The 26,234-nt window shown below is 31.0% G+C and overlaps 3 protein-coding genes across 8 annotated transcripts in view; 2 read left to right on the top strand and 1 right to left on the bottom strand.

The window, feature by feature from the left end:
* LOC140444010 (VPS35 endosomal protein-sorting factor-like) overlaps positions 1-10,459 on the top strand; it is a 39,854-nt gene extending 29,395 nt beyond the window's left edge. The window contains exons 12-15 of the mRNA XM_072535586.1: positions 3,160-3,352; positions 4,704-4,991; positions 5,586-5,842; positions 8,057-10,459. Of these exons, the coding sequence (XP_072391687.1) occupies positions 3,160-3,352; positions 4,704-4,991; positions 5,586-5,842; positions 8,057-8,143 (825 nt within the window). The 3' untranslated portion in view covers positions 8,144-10,459. The remainder of the gene's footprint in view (positions 1-3,159; positions 3,353-4,703; positions 4,992-5,585; positions 5,843-8,056) is intronic.
* A 1,917-nt stretch (positions 10,460-12,376) lies between these two features.
* Fen1 (Flap structure-specific endonuclease 1) lies at positions 12,377-18,128 on the bottom strand. Of its 2 annotated transcripts, none has more exons than XM_072535584.1 (6): positions 17,778-18,128; positions 17,192-17,305; positions 16,709-17,076; positions 16,360-16,461; positions 15,572-15,790; positions 12,377-14,848 (listed from the first exon to the last, which is right to left on the bottom strand). In XM_072535584.1, the coding sequence occupies exons 1-6, from the start codon at positions 17,857-17,859 to the stop codon at positions 14,597-14,599; spliced, it is 1,137 nt and encodes a 378-aa protein (XP_072391685.1). In that variant the 5' UTR covers positions 17,860-18,128; the 3' UTR covers positions 12,377-14,596. The 2 variants fall into 2 exon arrangements, with proteins under 2 accessions (XP_072391685.1, XP_072391686.1); XM_072535585.1 differs by lacking the exon at positions 17,778-18,128 and adding an exon at positions 17,516-17,691.
* Positions 18,129-18,553: 425 nt separating this feature from the next.
* Positions 18,554-26,234, top strand: part of Cul1 (cullin 1) — a 30,955-nt gene continuing 23,274 nt past the window's right edge. For 2 of the 5 annotated variants that reach the window (XM_072535581.1, XM_072535582.1), the window contains exons 1-2: positions 18,559-18,713; positions 18,824-18,976. Coding sequence is in view for 2 of the 5 variants with exons in the window: in XM_072535578.1 (XP_072391679.1) it covers positions 23,455-23,475 (21 nt within the window). In the remaining 3 variants the exon portion in view is untranslated. Of the gene's footprint in view, positions 18,714-18,823; positions 18,977-23,328; positions 23,476-26,234 lie in introns of all 5 variants that reach the window. The other 3 variants (XM_072535578.1, XM_072535580.1, XM_072535583.1) reach the window with 3 other exon arrangements.

Below are 26,234 nucleotides of genomic sequence, written 5' to 3'. Positions count from 1 at the left end.
ATTCTTTGTTTTATACTTGCCATCCGAACATTTTCCAATTTTTGGAGGTTCTGAAAAATGTTTAATTAGATACCTATATTAAAGTAAGAAGTAGTAGTATCCCTAAAAGAGTGTACCGAAAACCAATACGTCTTAAAACAACTTTCATTGAACATCATATACGTCTTTTACAGGAAAAACGTATAACTGCTTTTGAGTTTGTAAAAAATATGTCAAGAATGCATCAACCTGAGTAGTCTGTAAGTTGCAGTTTCTTTAATAAATAAATAATTGTTTATGGCTGCATTTCTAATTCCTGGTGTATATTAATCCTCTTTTCCCCAAAATCCAAGTTTCAGAACGAGATTCAATTTCTGGAATTTCATAATGGGCGGGGGCCAGTTCATGTATGGTTTGGGACCCAATTGGCCAGTTTGGGAGCCAATTCGTGTAGGATTAAAGTGGTTTTATAGAGTTCGGGAGTCAGTTAAGCTGCGTCGATGTGAAAATCTACAATATATGAGTTCATCTGAGAGATGTGAATTTAACCCAACCTATAATATAAATATTGTAATAAAAAATTTATTTATACTGTACCTGGTATAAATTATTTGCGTTAGATTATTGTTAATGCGAAACGAATTTTTAGTACTGTCGAATACTTTTTAAAATCGTGGAATCTTGTAATCTTTTTTACGTTTTTTAAAGTGTAATTTTGATGACTAATATTATTTGACACTTCACTTTCGATATTGTAATTCCAATATATTCCAAACCAAATAAAACGCAATTTAAAAATATTATCAATTCTAAAGGTTAATCTGTAAAAAAATATATTAAATATAATTTATAATACTACATTTTTAATGGTGTGTAAATCCCGAAAGAAACCTTTTTAAATTAAAACAATGGGAATATTTTTTATTATTAGAACAAAGAACTTTAGATATGAAGGAGATAACTGTTCACCTGGATTAAAATATAATACTATAAAAAATGAATAGGGTATTTACTAAACATTCTCCTCTTCAAAAATTTGTATTCTGTAAATTATATCGTTTCGCCACTTTTCAATTAAAAACTTGTCACTACAGTTTCGAGCTATTCAACTCTCATGATTTTAACGTAGATCAAAAGACAGTCTAAAACGGGATCTTGTGACGGGTGTGACATTTGAATTAGCTGATCTTTGGGGAGACTAGGACCAACACAGGGTTGTAAAGTCAAAATGATGATGATGATCTTTGAAAAAAATTTAGGTCTGCTAATTATTGCGTCTACTGCGGATTTTATTAAAAATCCTTTTCGTTACGCTAGTAACATCTATCTGACCTACCAATATCATTCAGCTTATCATTTTGTTTGATTTCTGTAAGCTAAATAACATTTTCTGTCAGCTTTTTTTCCATGCAGTCACATGTGGGACTAAAAATACGCCCATCGTTGAAAGTTTTCACCCTTCGTCGCCATTTAAAAAATAAAATTTAATTGTGCCTCCCTGTGACAAAGTACGTGACGGGTGTGACACCATTCAACAAACTAGGTGTATACATATAAATGAATTGAACAAAGAGACTGAATTTCACATTTTTTTAATTGTAAAAATAAAACTTTTCAAAATAAAAGTACCTACATTACAAAATATTATTTATATACTTAAAACATTTGACAAAGTATCATAAAAATTATTAAAATTAGAAATCACTGTTAGTATAAGAAATCTTGGACCTTAAATGCGACATCAATGAAAAAACTGGAATCATTCGAGCTGTGGGTGTACAGAAGAATTCTGAAAATATCATGGACAGAACACTCACAAACAAAGAGGTTCTGGGAAGGATGAACAAAGAAATGGAAATTTTAAATACAATAAAAACAAGAAAATTAGAACATGTCGGACATATTACACGTGGAGAGAAATACACCTTGCTCCAACTGATTATGCAGGGAAAGATCCAAGGAAAGAGAAGTATAGGGTGGCGTAGAATGTCATGGCTGCGCAACCTGAGAGAGTGGTACGGATGTACATCAAATGAACTTTTCAGAGCAGCCGTCTCAAAAGTCCGAATAGCTATGATGATTGCCGACCTCCGCCGCGGAGATGGCACTTGAAGAAGAAGAATGAACGTTACTTATGATCCAGATGACTAATAAAACGTGTATCTTTTCAAGCTTTGAAAGTTAATACTAAAAGTCTGTATTATAATTGCCTGTTTTAAATTATTCATCCAATAGATCGCCGGGACCAATTTGACATAATATTTTTGAACTTATATTAGCTCCGAAAGCAATTGGATTGTAACCCCCGATCCTTAAACCAACTACTTAGTACATACATAAAATCCTTGCGCTTGAAAGTGAAAAAAACTACTGGGGCGAGAAGTCGCTCCACCTGGTACTGGTCGTTTTAAAATTCACCCGGTATTAGGAAGGTTAACTAAAGAGTATTTTTAACGGGTACTTACCGTTGTAAACGTTAAGCACGATTTGATTTGCATCGTGTGTGAGATGAATATAACCAGAACGTTTTTCAGATTCAGACTCGTCTTCACTTCCTGAAACATTGGCAGGAATGTACAGGATATCGTCACTAATCATTTATATATCACTCATATTTATAGTTATTACGCTGACTTCTGTTCTTAATAAACGACAAAAGAAAAATGAAGATATTTTCAAATAAAGTTTCTTCTCACAGAAGCCCATTTAGTGATAATTTGATATTAAGTAAACCTTATCCTTTTACCTGAAGAAAAATTCCAAGAAATTTTCTAATCTCTTATAAACACTGGCTTTACGTACCTAGAAATTTGTAATTCTGAATTCCAAGTACAAATGCAATTAACTGATTAAATTTAAATATGTACGCAAAATTATGCTTAAAATTTTATTTACCAATTGTTAACAACTCAAAATTGAAATACGTACCTGGCTACACCTACTTTGTATCATTTAGTAAAGTACCTTTAAACTTTGGAGAGAATTTAAAATTGAACCTAGTGCAACGAAAGACTAAGGGTGACTATTCGTTACATAATTAAGGTAGTACAGTCATTTTGTGCTTGATATCGGCCCAGTCTCTTAATCTGGGGAATTCCGTCTTGCAATTATCTTGCAACGGATAGTACACATTGTATCTTTTGAATTATATATTTCTATAATAAGAGATTTATTTTTTAGCAAGTTAACACCCTTTCTGTGAATACTCGACAAATAATGAAAGGTATGCACTCAAGAAAGACTGGTGATTTCGTGAGGGCCTGCGCAGCATATTGTTTTATAACTATTCCCTCTATACTATCTGACAAAACTCGCCTGGAACTCTATTTACTCTCTGGACAAGTGGCTCTTTTTAATCAGTGCTTGGGCCAAGGTAAGTATTTACTACTTGTATTTCATTATTTGAATTTATTAAGACGTATATCCTGTTGGTCTTGATGTATTAGAAGGTGAAGGATTCATGTTCAAGAAGATCTAAACGAAAAAGAGACAGAAAGCGGCGTCTAGGTGATATAAATGACCTGCGTGGTGGGGCATAAGATCATAAAAACAAGTGGTACTGGTATTTTGATGTGTCTGTCTTACTCTTCTGATGGTATTATCTTAATTGAAAGTTGGCAACAATCTCAACGAAGTAATGTCTATCTTGTACAGTTCGAAATAGTGAATGTGGATCCAAACCAGTCCAACCTCTTATATCGTCCAACCACGAATGTTTTGCCTTTTCCAGTCCTCTTATGCTTTATATTTTCCCTTCGATAATTAACTTCAAAAACTTTGCTATATTGTTTCTTATAACATGGCCAAGGTATGAAGTTTTCCTCTTTCTTATGTCTAGTGTCAGTTGTGTTGCCTGATTCTCAGGCATCTTACATCATCATATTAAAAAAATTAATTTTAATTTAATATGAAAAACATGCACATACAAACATACTCATTCAGTACAAACCATACTCATTACCATACTCTCCCAAGACATTTTTAACCCCACTTTTAGCTACCCTGGCGTTAAAATGACCACAATATAGTTAGCTCATTTTTCATAGTGTATTTCAGGAGCCTTTTTTATTATTTATAAAACTGTCTTATTTCGTTTTCATTACTATCTGCAGTTGGAGCATAGCCTTGTATTATATTGATATTGAGGTTTGCTTTTAGTATTACCAAAGACTTGATTTGGTAAATCATTGCCTGAGCAGTAGACTGTCTTCTCCTTGTTGAGATTTTCTGTTTCCTATCCAATCTCAAGTTACTTATTCTGGGGATGTTAACTGATGTTCTTTTTATTTCATTGATCACTTATATAGCTTCTGTTCCATGTACAGGCTACGGACATTCCACATACATATACGTATAGCCTTGTTGATTTGAATTTTCCACTTTCGGTAGCTCCTATTAAAACTATGTTCTGGACTGGAGGCCATGGTGTTTGTTCTTGCCATGGTTTTGCAACCATTTTGATAAATTTGTTATCTGCTTGTGTTTAGTTATGGTAATCAAGCTGTCAACTCCATTGCTAGATTTTTGGTTCACCATGAGTATTTTATTTCCTCGGTACCACCGATATCTAAAAGACATATCACTATCCGCCCTCGGGAAAGGCACTCAGTGCAGAAATCTAGCATAAAACCCCACACGGAGTATCTGTATTATAAATAACAGTAAATAACATTGCATTATAGTGGGTTACATTTTTTTTATTAAGGTTTTTATTTCATTTTCAGCTGATGCTTGCTTGAAGGCGGCACTGACATTACTACTACAGATGAAAAAATCAGAACCAAAATCTGAATCATACTTTATTACCTATATACGAAAATTTTTGTCAACACTACTCGTGGTACCTGATAATCCAGATAGGGGTGTGTTGGGCCTAACTCGATCTTTGCTCAATGTGATGAGGCAGATAGACTGGGACAAACAGTATTGCAACCTGGGTATATTATATGTTAACGTTTTAGATCTGTTGTCAGTGTTTGCCCAAGAGGAGTATCCATATCACGTAGAAAAAGGTTTGTTTACAATTTTTCAGTCTTTTTGGTATCAATCAATTTACTATAGAATCACTAACAGGAGAATTTTACTATCATCATTTCATAAAAATCATTTCATCAAACTTTTTAAAGATCACTTGGTATGATTTTTCTGGCGGGTATTTTTAAGTTAAAGTTGATTTCATGTAATCGAATGAACTATCTTCCAACAAAGTAGTCCCAGGAACGCAACTCAAAGTATTGACAATATAACTTTAAATCATCTACTTTAAAATGTATGATATATGTCTGGATTGTCAATATGAATGAGTCGCATAGAATTAAATTATTTGAAGGATTTTTTTAGCAAGTTACAAAAACAAAATAAACTTATTTTATAGTAAAAGTGGCTTATTTCAAATAAAAATAGTAAATTTCATTACAAGCATTTTATTCGTACATGAAAAAAAAGTTAATTGAGTTAATCAAGGCTATTATAATGTTGTTTACAGCTGCTCTAAATAACTATGAAGTTTGTTGTGCAGCCTAACCATTCCCTTAAGTTTCTCATAACTTAGAAACTTCCCAGCAGTAAAAAATATATTTTTGTTAAATTAATGTTTTTTGTTTCAGTTGAATCCAACGACGCTCTTTACGGCTCCGATCCCAAATTCATCAATGAAATCAACAATATGTGCTCTATAGTTATTAGGGAAATACTAACCTTGCTCAAGGATCTCGGAACTTGCCGAAGGCAATCCCAGATAGCGACTGAATTATTTGTTAGGTTGGCAACGAGAAGCGATTTGAGTGTGACACATACCGGCACATTGGCTTTGAATTTGTGGAATCTCAGCGTGAAAAGCGGATATTCGGATACTAAGTATATGGTAAATATTTTCTTTCTTATCTATACTCCGCATTTTTAATGTTAGTATTACAATAGGAGATATTTCTATGGAAACATCGATTAAGTAAAAGGCCTTCGCACATAACTTAAACAAATATTTAAGGTCAGATTTCTCCAATTTTCAAAAAATCGATTTTTTTTAAAAGCAGCCATTTTTAGAGCGGCCATTTTAAATTAAAAAATTATGTTAATGTATGTACTTTCACCTGTAAAAAGTTTCATTTTGAAATATATTTTATACTATAAATAAAATTTATTAAAAAAACACATTTTTTCTCCTTCCTCTTTATAAGCAATTCTGCTTGTTATCTTATCTGCTCGATACTTCTTCTGCCGATTGGTGACTTATCTCTTGCTATTTTGACGACACTGGTCTCCTCCATTCTACTTATGTGGTTATTCCATTTTTTTTTTCTATTTTGTGTCCATTAATTTATACACTGTAGTACATCTCTGCAGTTTCCAGTATCCTGTGCGTTGTGGCTGTGTCGGGTCTTGTTTCTGAGGCATATGTCATTATTGGTCTTACACTGGCTTTATAAATTCTTGACTTCATCTCAGTGTTCATGTGTCTGTTTCGCCATATAGTGTTATTAAGGCATCCTGACAGTCTATTTGCTTTTTGTACTTGATCTCTCACTTCTTTGTCCAAGTCTCCATAGCTGGACAATGTAATTCCCAGGTATTTTATTTCCATTACTTGTTCAATACTGATGCCATCAAATTCTATTTTACATCTGGTTGGTTCTTTGCTGACTACTACTGTTTCAGTTTTCTGAGATGGGATTGTTATATTAAATTCTTTTGCTCTTATGGTAAATCTGTGGACCAGTCTTTGCAGACTATCTTCATCGTGGGCTATCAATATTGCGTCGTCTGCGTAACAGCGAGTTACTGCGAGTATTTTTATTTCTTTGTTTCCCATTTTGTATCCTCTTCCTTTGTTAACCCGTTTGATGATTTCAGCCATGATCAAATTGAAGAGCGTTGGGTTCAATGAATCCCCTTGTCTTATTCCGCTGCCTATTTCTATAGGTTCTGTAACTTGTCCATCTATTCTGATTTCCATTTTGTTGTTTTGGTAGATGTTTTCGATATTTTTTATAATATTTAGGGGAACTTCTCTATTATAAAGAAGATGGATTACATCTTTGAGTCTTACTCTATCAAACGCTTTCTTTAGGTCAATCATGCACAGAAATGTTGGTCTATTATACTCTAGCGATTTCTCAGTAATTTGCTTTATAATGAATATTGCATCTGTACACGATCTTCCAATACGGAAACCCTGTTGTTTATCTGCTAAACTTATCCTCTGATTTATTAGCACTTGTAAAATTTTAGTTGTAAGTTTTAGCGTAGTATTTAACAAGTTTATACCTCTGTAGTTTTTCATCTCCTTTTTTGAATAGTAGAATTAGTTCGCTCGTTCTCCATTCTTCGGGTATTTTATTGTGTTTTATAAGTTTATTTATTGTTCTGTCATTGCTGCTCCACAATATTTCAGTAATTCGTCTGGTATCCCGTCTTTACCTGCTCCGAACTATATATATATATATATATATATATATATATATATATATATATATATATATATATATATATATATATATATATCACATCCTTCTTAAGTTTTCGAGTTATAAGCAAAAAATCGAAAAGTAGACAACTTTACCCCAATATCTAAGACAAGGCTCTATTTGGTAGCACTTTTTGATTTTTTTAGAGGTCAGTTGGTTCATATCATGATACTATGACTAACAAGATAGGATCTTCCCGTAACACAAAATCGGTCGTGTTCGCACATGCCGTCATTGGAGAGCAGAATTTGAATTCTTGTTAAAGTTAAATGGGATTTTTATGCATTCTGTGATAAAATTATTCAATTAGCAAAATAATAATATTAAATAAAGGTTTAATAATTACAGTAATCGTACACAAAAGGATATCTCCAAACTATTTATTAAAGATTATTTATTGACACATACAAAAAATTGACATTACGAACGTGCAAGTCTCCAATTACGTCACGACTTATGCGCAATATCTTATCTTCTTAATCATAGTATCATGGTTCATATGAAACAATAAAATTACTTGAATGCCTTAGGACCTTTTACCCATGGTTTTATAATGTCAATAGCCTATTATCTTACTTCACTTTTACTTATGTTATTTTTCATTTTGGTTTCAGAAAACAACCAAAGAATATTTGAGGAAAAGGAGCGAATCTTCCGGAAACGTGCATCTACAAAATCTTGTTTCTAAACTATCTATTTAGATTAATAACAATTATCCCAGTATCAGCGTTTTATATGTTAAAAAAATGTATAAAGAATCAGCAAAAGCGGTAACGGCTATGATCACAATTCATTTATGAACTTATTTCGTAATAGTGAACACAAAAACAAATGAAGTAAATCTGAAATTACTCCAAAATACGCTGGTGATGTGGCCTGAAAAGTTCATGGCGTGATAATGAAAACGACAATTTATGTTTTGAATTATGTTTTATTTTTTAATATAATCTCCTTTTATATCAATATATTTCATCCAGCGATTTACAGATGTAGATTTCCTTTATCTTTAGTGATCCTCTGGTAGTAGCTTCTTAATTTAGTGAAAAGCACTGACGAGTTGGGAAGATCTTCAGTATTGAGAGTAGATGGACCATAAACCATCGAAAACAAAGAAGTTCCAACACTATCGCTGCAGCTCTAAACTATAGTCTGAATCTTCCTAAGTTTTCTTTGCCATTCAGTTCTAACCATTGATAAATCTTAATAAAACAAAAAGAGAAATCAAACGATTTCTGCCTAGCGAAACCGAATTCAAATTTTTACCACTGTGTTTCCTAAAATTTGCGAAACAAACAGCTGGATAAATTACTCGGCAAGGGAATCTAAAATTGCATTCCACATGCCGTTCATCCTGGTCAAAATTCGTAGTGAATTCAGTTTCTTGTACTCCAAACGAAGTAAGTAATAAAACATAATGACGCTATTAGATTTTTGTTTTGATACAGGGTAGCGACAACCGCTGATACATATTTCGACCTCTTTAGGTCTCGTCAGAACGGTATAGCCACAGAACGGTATAGAGCAGTGGCTATACGGTTCTGACGAGACCTAAAGGGGTCGAAATACGTATCAGCGGTTGTCACTGCCCTGTATCAAAACAAAAATCTAATACCGTCATTATGAAATCTTAATAATTTGCTACACCAATTTTTCCAGCATCCTTATCTACACTATCTAAGTTTTCGCTCACATCTACGTTTCCTCCCCAGGTATGTAACACAAGGATTCGTCTGTGCCCATCCCAATCTTATAGGATAATTAAAAAAAAACATCTGTAGCTTAAACAATTCTCAGTTTAATTTCTTGTTTCCACCCAAGTTTGTAGTAAATCCAGCAACCAAGTTATTTGTATTTGCTTCTTTTGAATTATCGTTAACTTAGTTTTTTCTCGTTAATCTTCAATTCCGAATTCCCGACAAGCATTATTAAGCCGGTCTCAGACTATCTACAAGCTTATGTCGGTATCAGTTCATAGAACAGGATCATCGGCATACCTTATACTATAATATAAATTTGTACTTCAATAATTTTTATTCCTTTAGCATTTTTTTTCAACGATTTTTCACTTTTGTAAGGGGTAGCTATAGCTATTTTTTTAGCCCTCCAGGTGCCTCGGGGCCTGAGATATGTCCCTCGAAATATGCCCCTCAAAAATAGCACTATTTTACCCGATATTTGAAGAGCTTTATCTCTGAACCCAGTAGAGCGCTTTTAACTCACAAGGTCTCTTTTTTTGTTATAATGTCAACTTTTTGATGAAACAATTTCTAAAACCGCAAAAAATAAGTTTTATTTTATGGGCAAAGAAGAACGAAAAGAAAACTTACAAAATTTTATGATTTTCAAATAATTGTCAAAATTTAACCAAACGAGGAAAAAAATTTAAATACCTTTCAAATGAGCATTGGTGAATTAAAATCCATTTAGTAGATTCGAAGATACAGTTGTTTAAAAATAGTCAATTTTTCGAAAATAGCTTTTTTTATCATTTGTAAACTGATAGTACTTTTTCCTGACAATCTCACATGTATACAATAATGTCTATTTATTGAATTTGTTGGCCAGACCTTTAATTATATTTTTTTGGCTGGCTAAAAATTGAGCTTTTTACTTCACAAGTAAGCCAACACATGTGGTCGTTAATGATTTCTCCTTCTCCCATCTGTTTGATTATTCTACAATATTAAAACTCAACGAATTATTAAAATATATAATAAAACCTAAATTTTAAGCGTTTAAGGAAGCCTTTAGGCGGTCGAGAACCAAAATTATGACAGTTTTAATTTTAACTTTAAATGTGAGGTATCAAATTAGATGAACCTTTACTGTATAATATCCGAAATAGACATAATCGTCGGACTTTGTATAAAAGAATTGCTGTACAATGTTCGAATTTCAACAAGTAGCGTTAAAGTTTGGGAGAATATGACAGATATCGATTCACATATCGATTTTTTCGATTATTCTCCATTTATTATTAAAGACAAAAAAACATGAATAAGGTTATAAATCCATAATTAATCAGGGTTTCGGCACGTTTAACATATTTTAAATTATGATACACATATCTTGAAAATCTGAAATGTTTAATAAACATCTTCCCTGTATTATAAGTGATGTATCTATCGCTTGAAGCTTTGAAATGTTTCACTAATATCACTTTATTGAAGAACAATTTCTTCTTATTATTTATATTTTAGATTGACATAGCATTTTATTATATTGTCGATTCGAAAAAGAACAACTCTATATATAAATAGAAAATATAAAAATATCAAATAATTAACATTCGATTTTTGATTTGGTGTGTCGCTACTGTCGCTTGTCAATAATAATCGATTCGAATCGATGAGCGTTTCGATAATTATTTTGAATTTCGATCATTTCGGACATTGTACAGTTTGGGGTACAATTCTAGAAGTTAACAATAATTTCCGTACAATGCTGGGATTGTCCAATTTCGGGCTTTGCTCGTAACATATGTTTATATCGATTCTAATCTAATCTGATAATATAAATTTGTCATTAGTCTGATATGAGATATTTTTTATGCAAGTGCTTTGTATGATGATACACGCGATCAATCATAAAGATACCAGGTTACAGGCCTAGTATTTAGTTCCCACATATATTGACTGTCAGTCTCCATTGAGAAAATACAATATAGAGAAATGTTTGTATTTTAAATTAATTTTTCTCTGCAGACATGTTAACTGTATTGTTTCACTATTTTTTTTATTTAATCCTGTAACGCATACGGAACTTTTATACTCTTACTAATGAATTTAAGTCATCCACAGGATTTGTAAATGTATTATCTATGAAATGATATGCGTTGTACATTCTGATTGTTGTACATTTATTTACATAATAAAACCAAAAAATGTTTATCAAAATATATGAATGTTATTTATAATCATGTGATATTTGCATAATATAGTTTTATATTTTATTAAAAATAAACTTGTGTACACATCGATTGTTTATTTAAATAACCTAAAATCCAACAATTGTTAAACTTTTTATGAAAAATGAATGAACTGATAATCTACAAGACTAAAAATATAGATTAGAGGTGATTCTGTAGCTGTTCATGACTTTAGAATGTCATTATCATCACTGTGCTAGAACCCTTAAAGCTAAAGTCGACCTTCTCAAGCTTTCTGCTTCATTCTGCTTAGACCTTTGATTGGATATTTCGACAATGCAAGTTGGATTGTAACAATGCAACTATCTAAAATCTAAAGATTTATAAAACTTAGATACACCATAAAATGACTGCAACAAGTAAACGAATGTCAAACGTAATGAATTAATGGCGCCGATCCTTGTACATTCTCACTATATGCCGTCACGACCAATGCAGGCGCGTTTTGGACTGGCTCCTAATTATAATTTGAATTTTCTCTCGATATATATTCTTTCTTTCTTTGATATATATTATATATTTCATATTGTATATTTTAAATTATGTTCTGTTGTGATTTATAGCATTTTTTCGAATTTAAAATTTTATGCAAATTCCCTTTTGTAGTTGCTAACCCTTTTATCTGTTTTCTTCAATGACTAGTGTCCCTTTGTAATAATAATAAACTTGGTTTTCTTCGCGTTCATTTCTAATCCGTGCTGAATACTACATTAATTTGCTCTGTTTACTAAATATTTCAGTGTATCTAGAGTGTTATCTCAATAATCGTGTCATCTTAAAATCTAATGTTGTTCAACATTTGCACACCCCTGTCGAACGCCTCTTTTAATGTCTATGTTAATACAGATTAATTATAAAACGTATGTGTCAACTGTATATATTCTTTTCTCTTAGCAGCTTTAGATAGTAGTTTCTATATTTGCAGACATTAATATGAAGATAAAATGAGTCAAGGAGAGGGAAGGATTAAATTGGGCAGGTAAGCGTGAATAAAAAAATATTCTTTCATCATTATTTTTACTATTTAATTTTTTCAGTCAATTTCTAATACTTACAAAACTGATTCCATTAATAATGATTTCAAGACAAACTGGTGGATTACAAAAATTAAAAAAAACTAAAAATATTTCCTCTGCTCACATACTGGTAGAAAATAATTACAAATTTAAAAGCTTATATAAGTAACAGATTTTTTAAGTTAAACAATTTTTCATTATTACAACAATTTGATTAGATCTACAGTACTATTATACAAATACCATTCACGACAAATTTTTGAGTTACATGAAATTAACAATAAACGATTACAAACATAAAAAACTTACTTAAGTAACAAATGTTTTAAATTCGGGTAAGTCGGTGCAAGATGCTAGTGTGTGGAAGATGCCACACTGATACTGTAAATAGATATTTTCCAATAAAACTAAAAAAACAATATTTTTCTTAAGGAATTTAAATAATTAAAATGTAGATTACTCTCAAGAGAGGTGAAAAAACTTAAATCAATTTAATGACGTCACTTGTTCGCAAACATCACTGTCACTGGCTAAGTTGTTTGTTGTTCATCTAATATTACACTGAATTTTGTGCAACTTTATTGACATTTACCTATTAACGATTAAAACCTGTTTGCAAACGATTTTAAGAAGCTTTTAGCACAAGGGCAAGTGGATATAGACCTGGAGCTCGAATATTATACTCAACATCTGCATTCTTCAAATGAAACACCTTTTGACTAATATAACTCACTAGATACTAGGTAGTTATCGATTCGTGAAAACATACATTATATTCTCTTATATGGGACAGAGGCATGGACAAAGAACCTAAGTGCTATGAGAAGGCTGGAGGCCTTAGGGATGTGGGTATTTAGAAGACTCCTGAAAATACTATGGATAGTCCATATCCCTAATGAGGTAGTATTATGTAAAATCATCCATGGCTGAGAACTTATTAACAATATCAAGGAGGGCAAAACCAGTTATATCTAGGACATGTGTACTGGGGAAGATATTATGAGCTCTTGAGGTTGTTGATGGATGGAAAATTTTAAAGAAGCATAGGTCCAAGTAGCAGATGTTCAAGGTTGAAAAATATCAGAGAGTAAGTGAACCCCAAAACTCAATCCTTATTGAGAGCCGAAGAGAATAGAAAAAGATTTGTCAGAATTGTTGATGACCTTCAGAAATGAAGAGCGGACTCTAAAAATTTGCTTATTAAAGCAAATACTTAGAATTTGACAAGAATTGATTTTACAGCGGCCAATTTCTTCACACAAACAGTACTTTCTGCTCTACTGAATTTAGAACGGTGAAGAACTACATGTAAGTAATATACAAAGAATCGATATCTCTGGTACCGATAAGGAATACATAATAGCAATTATAGGTATATACAAGAAAAAATCGTTATTACCCAACATACTTTACTTTATTTCTAACCTTAATATTACAATTTTCATCTTTGAAAAGTTAAAAAAGAATGACTTTCATTATAAAAAAAATATATTAAAACTTGGTCAACTTGATCTTCACCAAAATACACTTTAATTTATCCAGATTTCTATTCATATATAATAAGATTAAAGGTTCCAAGCCAAAGCCAATAAGCAAAAAAAAACAAAAAATTTATCCAGGCACATGTGCCTGATCTCTATGGACTAGCTGGAGCCATATATTCCTTCAACCAGAAAAATACCAGAAACAATCAAACAAAATCAAAGATAAAATTAGGAAAGAAGGATACCTTTGAAGAGACAATTGCAACAATATGAAGCTATTAGTTCTTAAGAAGATGATACTACTCACCATCTATTACTCTTTTTTGGCATAGACTGAGTCCATGTGATGCATAAAAACTGCATTGAAAAGTCCAGAGAATGTCCAGCATTTTCCAATTTATTTATATAGATTAAACCTTGACAAATTTTGTCAAACAACACAGTCTATAATACCAATACATATTGTATAATTAATAAGACTAGGCATCTTACCTCCATGTATGTTACATCTTACTTCTACTTAGGGCATACTTAAAGCCAACTGGGAAACAATCATTGTGAGTTTAATTAAATTTAATTAAAACAATAATTTAGTGTGTCTTATAAATATTATTTCCTTAAAATTATCTTACACCAACTTATCCTATACAAACAATTTTTCCCTGTTAAAAAATCTCTCATTAGATCTATATTTATATTGATAAAAATACATATCCATACTACTATTTATTTTGGTTTACCCCTTCCTTTTCCCGTTGCTTTTCCCCGCTTATTTGGAGTATTTTTCTTATCATCTACCTTTCTCTTTGCTGGAGTAGTGGAAAGAACAGTGAAGAACCCATCCAATCTACCCTGTGTTGATCCTCCTTTGGCTTTCAATAATTTTTTACAACCGTTTCTCACTCTGTCCTCACTGAAATTTTTGTCTCCACATAAATATTTCACTAGTTCCTCTTCGTCTGGTTCACCCCATTTTAACTAAAATCAGGATGAATTAAAATATATTAATAGAATTAATAACAAATGTAATCCCGCTTGTGTGGTCACAGAATGATTCTGGTAGCCTTAGCATTTTATGTTGATACATATATGAGTTTGTGATACTGGTAACTTACTTGTTATATCAGGCTAGTATATTGATATAAAGCGACAAACCATGCAATAAAAAGGATGAGATGTAAAAAAATCAAAAATTTTGAATGCCAAAAAAACCTATCACCAAACACAAAAAATTCCAATGATTCAGACCAACTGAAAGGACTTGATGGCACATGAGAGCTATAAATAACATATATATTCAACAAACACCATCAGTGAGCGGAAAATAAAATACCATCCATTATACACTACATACACTCTTTGACACAAGACTGACAGACACATTTGACTGAAAGACACAAGATGGACCAGAAAACTAATTGACTGGTGCCCACGAGATGACAAACGTAGCAGAGGACGACCACCAACACGCTGGATGGACGACATTAGACGAATATCCAAGAAATGGCAACAAGAAGCACAGAACCATGCAGAGTGGCGAAAAATGGGAGAGACCTATGTCCAGCAGGTTGCTGGACAGAAGAGGTTGCATGATGATGATGACAATCTTTGATATGATACAAGTTTGGTAATATGTTTTAACAAAAATTAAAAAACAATAGTTTTATACTGAAGTCACAAATATGATTTATGAATACTTACTTCAATATCATCTGCCTCAGACACTTCTGGATTCTTGAAAAGTTCTCTAGCCCCTTCATAATTCCAATTTTCTGGAATTGGGTATTTGTCTTTGTCAATGTTTTGAATGATGTTTTCAATACTTTTGTGTTTTTGGATTAACTCTATTGCCCTCTTCGGACCAATGCCTCTTATGCTATCTGTATAATCACAACCCAATAATATACACAGATCAATAAACTAAAACAAATATGTATTTAATAATAAATTATATACAATAATAAGAGTTTTTTACAGATATTATTTAAACTAATCAATCAGTTACAAAAATTGGAGTGTCAAACTCATTATATGACTTGAAAGTAAACAATTATGTTTTAATTGCAAAAAGACACATATAGCACATAAATGAAATACAAGTTAGATTTGAGGTATATAAATGTAGGGATAGGCCCCCAATAAGATTGTAGAAGACTTAAGAAACTAGGAGCACTGAGACATGAAGGTTACACAACTGAGGGAGGCCTATGTTCAGCAGTGAATGCTACAGACTTTATGATATTGATGATGATGATCACTGAGCCTTTAACTAAAACTTTATAGTAAATAGTTATGTAACACCATGCAAAATATCTTTTAAATTAAGATCTTCCCTTAAAAAAGTAAACAACTTCCCATATGAAAAAGAAATTGATAGAAAGTTACATAATGGAAAATTCTTTAAAACCCAAATAAAATGCAATTTACATATTTATGTATGACAGTTTTATTATGAAACTTAAGGATCAAAATCATTTAATTATACAAACCTGTTCCTGACTTAAATCTAATCCTGTTAAAACTTTATCTAGATGAATTTCTTGAATTGGCATTTTCCTTGCTTCACTGAATGTCATGTGCCTTACCAAGACCTGTAAAATATTGTGTATAGTACCTCATGTCGTTAATAGATATACTATAAAACCAAAAAGCAGCAACAAGAAAGCTAAATGCGGACATAAATTTAATTTTAAATGCAGAAAAGAACTGGTTACTAAAATTAAAAATATTTTGTTATAATATCCCCATTGACTACCACATCCTTTGATTTGTGTGTGATGGAGATGGCAGACTAAGATTGTATTACATTATGTTTTATCTTATAATTTAGTGTCAAACCTTTGAGCCGAAAGTAAGTGCGTCCATATCCTCTGTAGCAGTAGCATATACTTTTCCTGCTTTTACTAACGCAGCACACTGAGCTTCAGCTTCACATGGAGCATTGACATATGGTATTCCCATCATTGTCAATAGCTGTTTCACTTCTTCAGAATGTTGTTTAGTGACTTTTACCAACCTTCTGTTAAATTTATCAATCTCAGCTGCATCCCCAGCTTCTGTAGCTTTCGCAAGTGCTGCTTGGGCCTCATTCCTTTTTTCCTGTCTCTTATTAAGTTCTCCTGATTTGAGGTCTGGTGGTTTTCCATCAAAAACATAAACTGGTTTGACACCATTTTCAACTAAACGAATAGTTCTATGAAAAGTCCCTAGAAAATAATAATATTTTATGTAAGCATTTATATATTTAAACAAAAATTAATATGAACAACAGTTCAGAGAATATCCAAACATGACAAAATACCTGAGCTCAGGTATACTCACCCAGAAGATGAGATGTAGTTTCACCATCTGCAGAAGTTAGTTGTGCTCCTTCTGCTCTAACTGCTATTAAAAACTGATAAAGACACATAGAGGCATCTACAGCAATTTTTCTTCCTAAAATGATTATATTTGAAGAATTATGGATCTTCCTATTTATTCTGTAACACTATAAGGCTAATGAAATTACACATTGTACACATTAGGTGTACTAATTCCTAATCAACTATAATATAGATGTCTATTGAAGAACTAAACCATGTTTGCAGTGCAGAACAATGTAAATATATGAAGAATATTCTAACCAGGTGAAATATGTAATGTTACCTTTTTTTGCAATACATTATTCTGAACAGCTGTCTTTCTGTATTGAATTGGCAATTTTATGGTTCCTAATCCTAACTGTAAAATGATGTTTCCTAAGCAGTAAGTGTGTAGTAACTCTCTATGGAACTGTCTGTTGCTTAATAGTGAATTATATTAATGAATTTCTTAGTTTTCAAAGTAACTCCGACTACGAAATTATACTTCTTAGGAAACTTACGTTTAGCGGAATCAAAGAATATAGACGCTTACCAAATATACTTACCAAAATAGTTTTTTAGTTCATAATCCTTTAACGCTTGAGGAGCTACATCAGCTAAAAGTTTAGTTAAATTTAAAATACCCATATTTATCTGTAATAACTTTGTATTTTATCAAAAGAATTATTCAAAGCAAATAAGTGAAGTATTTCCCGCCTAAGTATAACATAACCTCAAAACATTTTCTAATAAAAGAGTTGCAATCAAGGAAATATTACAGCTTCAACGGACAAGGAATGGGTAAATTAAAATTTAGTAAGGTCTATTTTTTATATATTTGTAGTTCAAAAAGTAAATGTCATCACTAAAAAAAATCTGACGGTGAAAAAAGAGCTATGAAACTAATTATCCATGGCATGGATATAAAGAAAAAGAAGAGGTGTAGTGTAATAATTATTTTGATGTTTTGTTTTACTGACAATTTTACAAAACGTCAGGAAGGACTGAAAATGCGGCATAAATTATAAATATGGATGCGGTAGTGGACGTAAATGTCTAACTTATTATTAAGTACAAAATCTAACATCGACGTAACATAAGTGAGCGAAATATGGTTATAACCGTTGATACATTGTCTTTGATCATGGATGTTGCAGTTGCAGACGAAACGTTAGGGAGAAATAAATCGAAATCACATCCTATAAACTCAGAAAACAATGTATTTTTTATAGAGATAAATTTATTAGTAAAAAGGAATTGTAGTTATCAAAAAATTTCCCATGACGTCATTGCTCATGGATATTTTGATGCAACTTAAATGACAACGACACATCGTTACCGTACAACTTTCAATTGTCAGTTGTATGTCATTCTAGGTGATGGTAAAGTTGAGAATTTTAGAAAATTAATAAAAATCTCTAATATTTTGTAAATTTATAGTTCTCTATTAGAATCGAGAGTTGTAAATACTGTACACGATTTTGTTATGTTATAATTACATGGTGAGTACCAAAAAAAGTAATGATAGTTTTGATCACTACAAACAAAAGGTGAAAGACATTTGAAAATATGATTTTCATACTTTATATAAACATCTTTATTGGTTTTTCAGGAAAACTGGATCTTGTGAGGCATGTAATATATGTGTATGAATAGTAATTTTTATGTAATGTGTACCCGTTGTCCAGTTTGAACATTTTTATTTTGACTGTGGTTAAAGTTATGCACTTCGCGTAATTTTATTGTAAGGCTTAAAGTTACAGACGTAAGTAGTTTTATTAACATTTTAAGTTGCTTTTCAAGAGATATTTTACACTCTGAACTATCATCTACTGCCCAAAGGCACTGTTGAAGAGCATAATTATTAGTTAATGAAGCAAATATTTGGTGCATAAATATCTCATTTGTGTAATATGATATCTATATATTTAGGACAATCATTTCAATTGATCTTTGATTAACTTCTGTATTTTTGTTATCATTTCTTGAATTTAATTTTTCTCATTTCATCTATTATGAATCATAAGTTAATATCTAAGTTAGTATATAGAGTCAATGATGCATTTCTATTGCAATCAATGATGCATTCTCTCCTTTAATCAGGTATTTCAATAATGCAATTTTAGGCTATCTTGAATTTTGAACACTATTTTCTAATTGGTTTTCAAGTATTCTAATTACACATTCTCTTTGCCTTTGTGTTCCAGTTATCCTAATTTATCATCACCATTTTTATTACAACTTATTTTTAATTAATATAATTTTTAACATTAAAATATTTTAATTTAAAGGATATACCAATAATATATATTTAAAAAACTTAAATCTCAGCACAGTGTATGTCAGTTTGTCTTAAAATTGTTTACTTTATACTCTATTATTAATTATTGTGATGATTCATTCAAAAAATTGTTTATTTAACTTTGTTTTGAATTATTTTGTTCTCTACTAGTATTTTATTGTGTATTTTATCTTAAAATGCATTTCAAGGTCAGTGAGGTAAACAAATATAAACCTTACTTATTTTTCAGATAATTTGTCTTTCGACATTTTATTAATATAGCAGAATTGCTACCAAAACATTTACTGTTTTTACTAAATAAATATTGTAATTGATCTAAATATTAATCTAGTGAAAATAATATTTATTATTACTCTTTTAGTAAAGTCCTTGTTTGTATAAATAATAATGGTATATAGGTTTCCAGAAATTATAGAAACATTTTTGCTTGATTCATTAATTAAAGATTACATTGAATGTAAGAGACCAGCAGATTTTTATTTACTTTTAACTTATATTGGCTGTTAAGGTAGTCTTGGTCCAGTACCAAATTATTCTACTCAGTTTTTAGTAGTATCTTTTATATCAACTATTTTATCAACAAGTTATTCCTGATATTTGTATATATACAATAATATATTTGTATTTATTATGACATAAGAATTTTGAATTACAATTTCTAATAATAGCTGCATAGCACATACTTGGATATAGCAGTTTGGCACACTAGACTCAGATTGACTTTATTTATGATTTCTACTTAAAACTTTTAGTTAACGCTAGAAATAAATAGAAGTACATAGAAATAAATTTTAAGCTGATTTTTCCACATGTCCTTTCTTGGTCAGTGACTCTATTTTAGTATCTTCCTGAATTTAATTTTGTTGGACTATGATACTCAGAAATTTACTAATTAATCAAACTTGGTTTGGTTAGTGTTTTCCAATATTTGCAACAATTTTTGAGTTTTTCATTATTAGGCAGTTGATAGAAAAATATATGATAAAGAAACAAACTCTCTTATGATAAATCATTGAGAAACAGTATTCAATACAAAGAGTACTCAATAAGAAAGTAATTTTTATTGAATATGTGGAAATTGGGAGAGATATGTGCTAGAGAATAACAACTAGTGTTAGGACAGGTGTGGTAGGATCAGGCAACAGGGGAATATCAAAATGACATCACTTGGTGTTTAATATATGCTGATGACGTGGTGTTTTTTCAAATACTGAGAGAGAATTAGAACCAAGTATCTGGAATCTTCATTTAAAGATGAAGTTACTACTACAAATAAGATGATAACTTTTAATGATAATTGTAACAAGTAATAGGAAAGCATATAACTCTTAGGGCACAGGCAGAGAGAAAGACAACAATTTGAATGTTTTATTTTACATCTTTACATGGCCATCCTTGACATTACTGTATCCTCAGTACTTGTAGCTACAAGTAATTATTTATAGCATTTCTATATGTTTTCTATAGTCTTTTTTGGAATGTAAGCTAATAATAGAACACACAGAAGTGGTTAAAATAACCAATTTCATGCATAATATTGGTTTTAAATTGGAAATAACCACATTAATTGCTGCAACTATCTTTAGATAACATGTCAGTAGCTTAAAGTAGGACATAGAAATTTGTTTGTTGATGTTGTTATGAGTCTATAATATAGAGATTTTTTTGTATGTTTATTTTGAACCCAAACTGATGGAGTTATATTTCTGCAGCATTTAAATCTATGCTGATTTTTTAACAGGCCCAATTTTTCAATGTTCACTGATTGTAGACTTCGAGGAATACTCCCAGTGTAACTCTTGGGAAAAACTTGTTACCAATTCAATCAATGTTACTAAATATAAAATATATTTAGTTTTACTATAGTTTAATACTTAAAAAACAGTGGTGGCTCGTGGAAAAAAGATTTTTTTTCATTTATTAAAATTAACATTTATGTATAATTAGATGACTGCATGGATAAAGAATTACGAAAATAAGGCAAGGTATAATGATGTTATGTCATAACAAACTGACAATTTATGGCACTTAAAAAGTTTTTATTAAAATGAAAATTTACACTGTTAAAACATATTTTTGAAATCTAGTCTTGTTTCTGTTTTACAAGCAGAACAATCAATAACTTGTTTATTAAAGTCTTCAATGTTGTTGAGAAACTCTTTTTTAGCTGATAACATTCCTAATGCACTTAAACTTTCTTCTTTAATTGAGTTGTGTAAAAAAGTTTTTATCCTCTTCAACATAGAGAAGCATTCAGATATTGACATAAGCATAGTCACTAAAACTTCCAGCAGCTAAATAGTTTCTTGGAAAGTAGATATAATTTCTTCCTTTAAAAGTAATGATAATAGAGAAACAGCCTCAAAAATGGTTTGCAGTTTTTGATATAGTACTTGCAGGTCTGTTTTGAAACATTTTTTTCTAGATATGTATATATGTCAACAGTATCAGAGAGCAATTTGTCTGGAAAGTCTCTTTAATATTCCTAAAAATGTTCTTTCATAAATAATGTGGTAGCTACCAGATATCCTGTATAAGTAAATCGAGCACTGTGGTAAAATGGAATCGCAAACTGCTAATGATTATATTATTTTGTTCATTGAAACAGATATATTGGAATGAGGACAACATTGCCTTTTCTGAGGAATAGGTTCAATGGTTTCTACTAGTTCTGAATCTAGTTGGTCAATAACTGTATATATTTCATCACGAATTTTTTGCTTTGTCTTTTCAAATGTTTGCAGATCTTGTTTAACTGTAATGGAGTCAGTATGAATCATCTACAGTTGCTTACTTAAAAATTATTTCTATGTGTGTCATGAATTTATAAAAAACTGTTAACCAAAGTATTATATGCACTGGATTGCTCAATTGTTGAATTCAATTTAATACTTTTATCATTCTCTAAAATATCCATGACTTGTCCAAGCTCATTTCGGTATTCATAAACTGTATTGACTCCATGTGATTACAAATTCCATCTAGTTTGTGATGATTGTCGTAATTATTTATGTGCTGTCCCTTCCAATACTTTTGTTCTTTGAGGTGATGTAGTGAAAAAAGAACAAATCCCAGTTAAATGAGCGAAACAAATCTGAACAGATGCATTAATCGAAGCCACACTGCTCATTATAAGATTCATCTGATGTGCATAGCAATGTACATAGTTTGCAAATGGATATTTATCTTTAATTATTTTTTGTACCCCATTTACATCTCCGCTAATGACCAACGCTTCGTCATAATTTTGCGGTCTTAACTTATTTGGCGCATCACTGTTTAAAGGATTAATTTCATTTAAAATACAATTTGCTATTGAAAATGGATGGAATAATATTGAATATGAATGGCATTCTGTCCGGGAGGATTTACAAATTTCCAAAATTTTTTCACTAGAAACAAACTTTCTACTACAAAGTCACATTCTAAAACATACGGGCCGAAGTTTGTCTGGCTCCGAATCATTCCATTTTTTGTATCGATACACCGTCTGTAAGCTGACTGTGTCTAACCTTTTCCTATGCGATTGAAGTCAAATCTCGAGCCATACTGAAATGAGCTCGGATAGTCAACTCGCTTGAATTATTTGGGTTTTTGTGGATATTAAATTAGGTAATGAGAAATAATGTTTGTAGATATAATGCATTGATAATAAAAAAAGCATAGGAAAAACAAAAGTATTTTTAGTGATCAATATATTTTTCGCAAATTACTATTTCATACTTTCTCCTCATCTCTCCCTCTAAATCTCCATAATGAAGTTCATTTATGACATTTTATTCCCAGAACTCTTTAAAACATTTACCCTATTACAGTAGACTCCCACTAAATCAAATCTTGAAACAACAAGCGCTGATTTTCAAGTTCAAAAATTAAACAAAATCATCGCAGAAAATTAAAACAATCAAAATTAATTAATATGCCAAGTAGTGCTAAGAAATATGGATTATTATTACACTGAGGTTTGTATATATTTATAACATGTAGGTCATATTATATTATAATATTTTTTTCATAATGAAAACTTGTTCTTAATCTTCAACGAACTAAACCTAGGATTTTGAAAAAATAAATAGGCCTTGCTCCAGTTTATTGAGGGGTTTCTACTATACAACTTATTAATTCACATTCATATTTTGTTTTTGGATTTATTTATATTGCTAGTTTTTGTCTTGGACAGGAGAAATCGTAACATAAAATTTTTCAATTTCTTGAGTACTTACACGTGAGAAAAAATTTGTTATAAAAAGTTCAGTATACCATGGTTTTATATTTACCACAGTGCATAAGTCTTCTTCTTTCAAAAAAGTCGTATGTAATTTTAAGCCCTAATTGAGGTACAGAAATGTTTTGGGTAATATGTAATAAAACTATTTTTTAATTTTTTAAAACTTTTGAAATTAAATAGACTATAACTGATTTGCATTATTAAGTTGATAACAAATATTTTCCTTGTTTGACTGGAAGATGGTATAATAAACTACATACATATGTAGTTTTTATGTTCATACTACACTCATACTGGGACTAGATCTGCCACAGATTCTAGTGAGGCTCAAAATTCGATGCCTTCAGCACATCAATTTATTTTAATTATGTGAAAACCATCACTAGTGAAGGTGAAAGAGTTTGAGTGAGATACGACACCCCATTTTTTAGTGTCAGTAATTACAAAATAAAAGTGAGCCAGATATTTGAAACTGTAGAATGCCTGACCATCCCATAGAAGGTCTAAGTTCGAATTCTAGCACCAGCAAAAACATCTAGATATTTTTAAAATATATAAAGACCACAGGCGGAGTCAACCTGAGTAAAATGAGTACTTTTGGTAAAATCTGGGGTAATAATAGGAGGTTAAGATGTGGCACTGGCCTGTATCCTTCATTGTATACAGTAGGCAAAATAAATAGCAGACTACTCTGTTTTATTATGTAAAGAGACTGTTTTATTATTATTATTAATTACACAATAAAGCAGAAAGTAATAGTGAAGTTTCAGTTATATTTTCTACATGTATTTTACGCATGTGCTTCTTGAGAAGACATTATTGTTAATTAAAGTGACTGGGCAGAAGCTAGAAAAAAGAAATTTTACTAGAATCTTTTATTATTTATGGTTGAAAGTTTATGTTGTTGTAGAATTAAAACTTTCACTCTACAACAACATAGAGTTGAATTATAAAAAAAAGTTAAAAGCGGAATAAAAGAAAATTTTGGGTTTTATTTGGGAGTAAAAGATAGGATGTATGTTTAAAATTTGCATAGAAAAAGAAATGTATCCGTTTATTTTACTGAGTCCAGAAATATATCCTGGAATAACTGAAACATACAATGCTGCTAATATGATGAGTCTGTGGGAACCAAATTCACATTAAAGAAAAATATCTTAATGCATATTTAATGTATTATCAAATTATTAAGCCCAGCAGCCAATCATTATTATACATAATGATAAATTATAAAATTCATATATATGCTTATTTTTTAATAATTTATTGACTTTTATTAAACTCTACTCAATATCTTTTAGAAGAAATTATAAATAAGATCATTTTCAGATTAGCTGCTAGTAATCGGAACTGTAAAATTTGCATAGTTCAAAATCAGCAAAGTTGCAAAATCAAAAAGAGTGGTAAAGGTAAGACAGGTGTTACTTTAAATGTTTCAAATTTGGGAACAGAATTGGAAAATTAAGAATTCTTCTTTTGGTTGAAGGTATTTCTTGAATGTTACTCCACAGAAGAAGAACTATGTAATAAAGAGACATATTTGAAGTAGTATACTCAAAGCAAGATTTGAAGGGAATCGTTGGTGCTATGAATTTACGATATTTTCTTTTAACAAACAATATTTGACAGGTTTTAAGGAAACTATAACATTGTAAATGTTATTGTGACAACTTGCCTAACCTCAGCAGAGTTAGCACGATGGTATTCGATTTTTAATCGGATAAATCACGTTTTAAGAAACAGTATGCAAGACGATTGATTCAATATTTTAACTATATTGTCAATAAATAGAAGTATTGGAGTAGTACTAAACGATCAAACCCACCGTACAGATCATGTATCTGCGCACGCTAGTTTTCTCTCAACCGCCGGAAAATGAAATCGAATATTAATGCGATTTCAGTTGAAATCTCGTGTATTGTACTTTTTGATTTTATGGTGGTGACACATTTGTTCTTATATTGTAGGTATTAGGAATGCAAGTTTTAGCTGATCTTATCAAATAATTTGTCAAATCAATTTATTGACATACTCAAATAGTTTTGCTCAACGCTAATTTTGATATAAAATCATAAACAGACGGTGTGTGAGCCAATGACGTAAAATTGGGTGCACTAATACTGCCATTTTTCTTTGTTTATGGATTAAATACATACGATTTGTTTCTTTGATTTACATTATTGAAATGAAGCGAAGGCTGCTCACTCTGCAACCTGCAACAACTGCTCTTGTTTGAACACCTTTAATTCTCGCTGATTGGAGTCATGCAATTTGATCCTGGATACGCTGAACTAGCCCCAAAGATCTTAAAGACCGTTCTAATAAAGAAATAATTGTTTTGTTGATTGTAGAGATCTTAGAGACGGGTTATGTCTAATTTGAAGGTCTTGGGAAGTTTTTGCGTCTCCTGAACTAAAATAGTATCAATCGCCAACTGTTAATAATATATGTATCAGAAGATTAAAGTGTCAGTGCTATGCTTCAGGCGCCTAT

The sequence above is a fragment of the Diabrotica undecimpunctata genome, chromosome 6 (assembly GCF_040954645.1).
Source record: "Diabrotica undecimpunctata isolate CICGRU chromosome 6, icDiaUnde3, whole genome shotgun sequence".
NCBI classification, from domain to species: domain Eukaryota; kingdom Metazoa; phylum Arthropoda; class Insecta; order Coleoptera; family Chrysomelidae; genus Diabrotica; species Diabrotica undecimpunctata.
The sequence above is the reverse complement of the archived record's forward strand: the minus strand, read 5'-3'. Positions and strand labels throughout refer to the sequence as shown.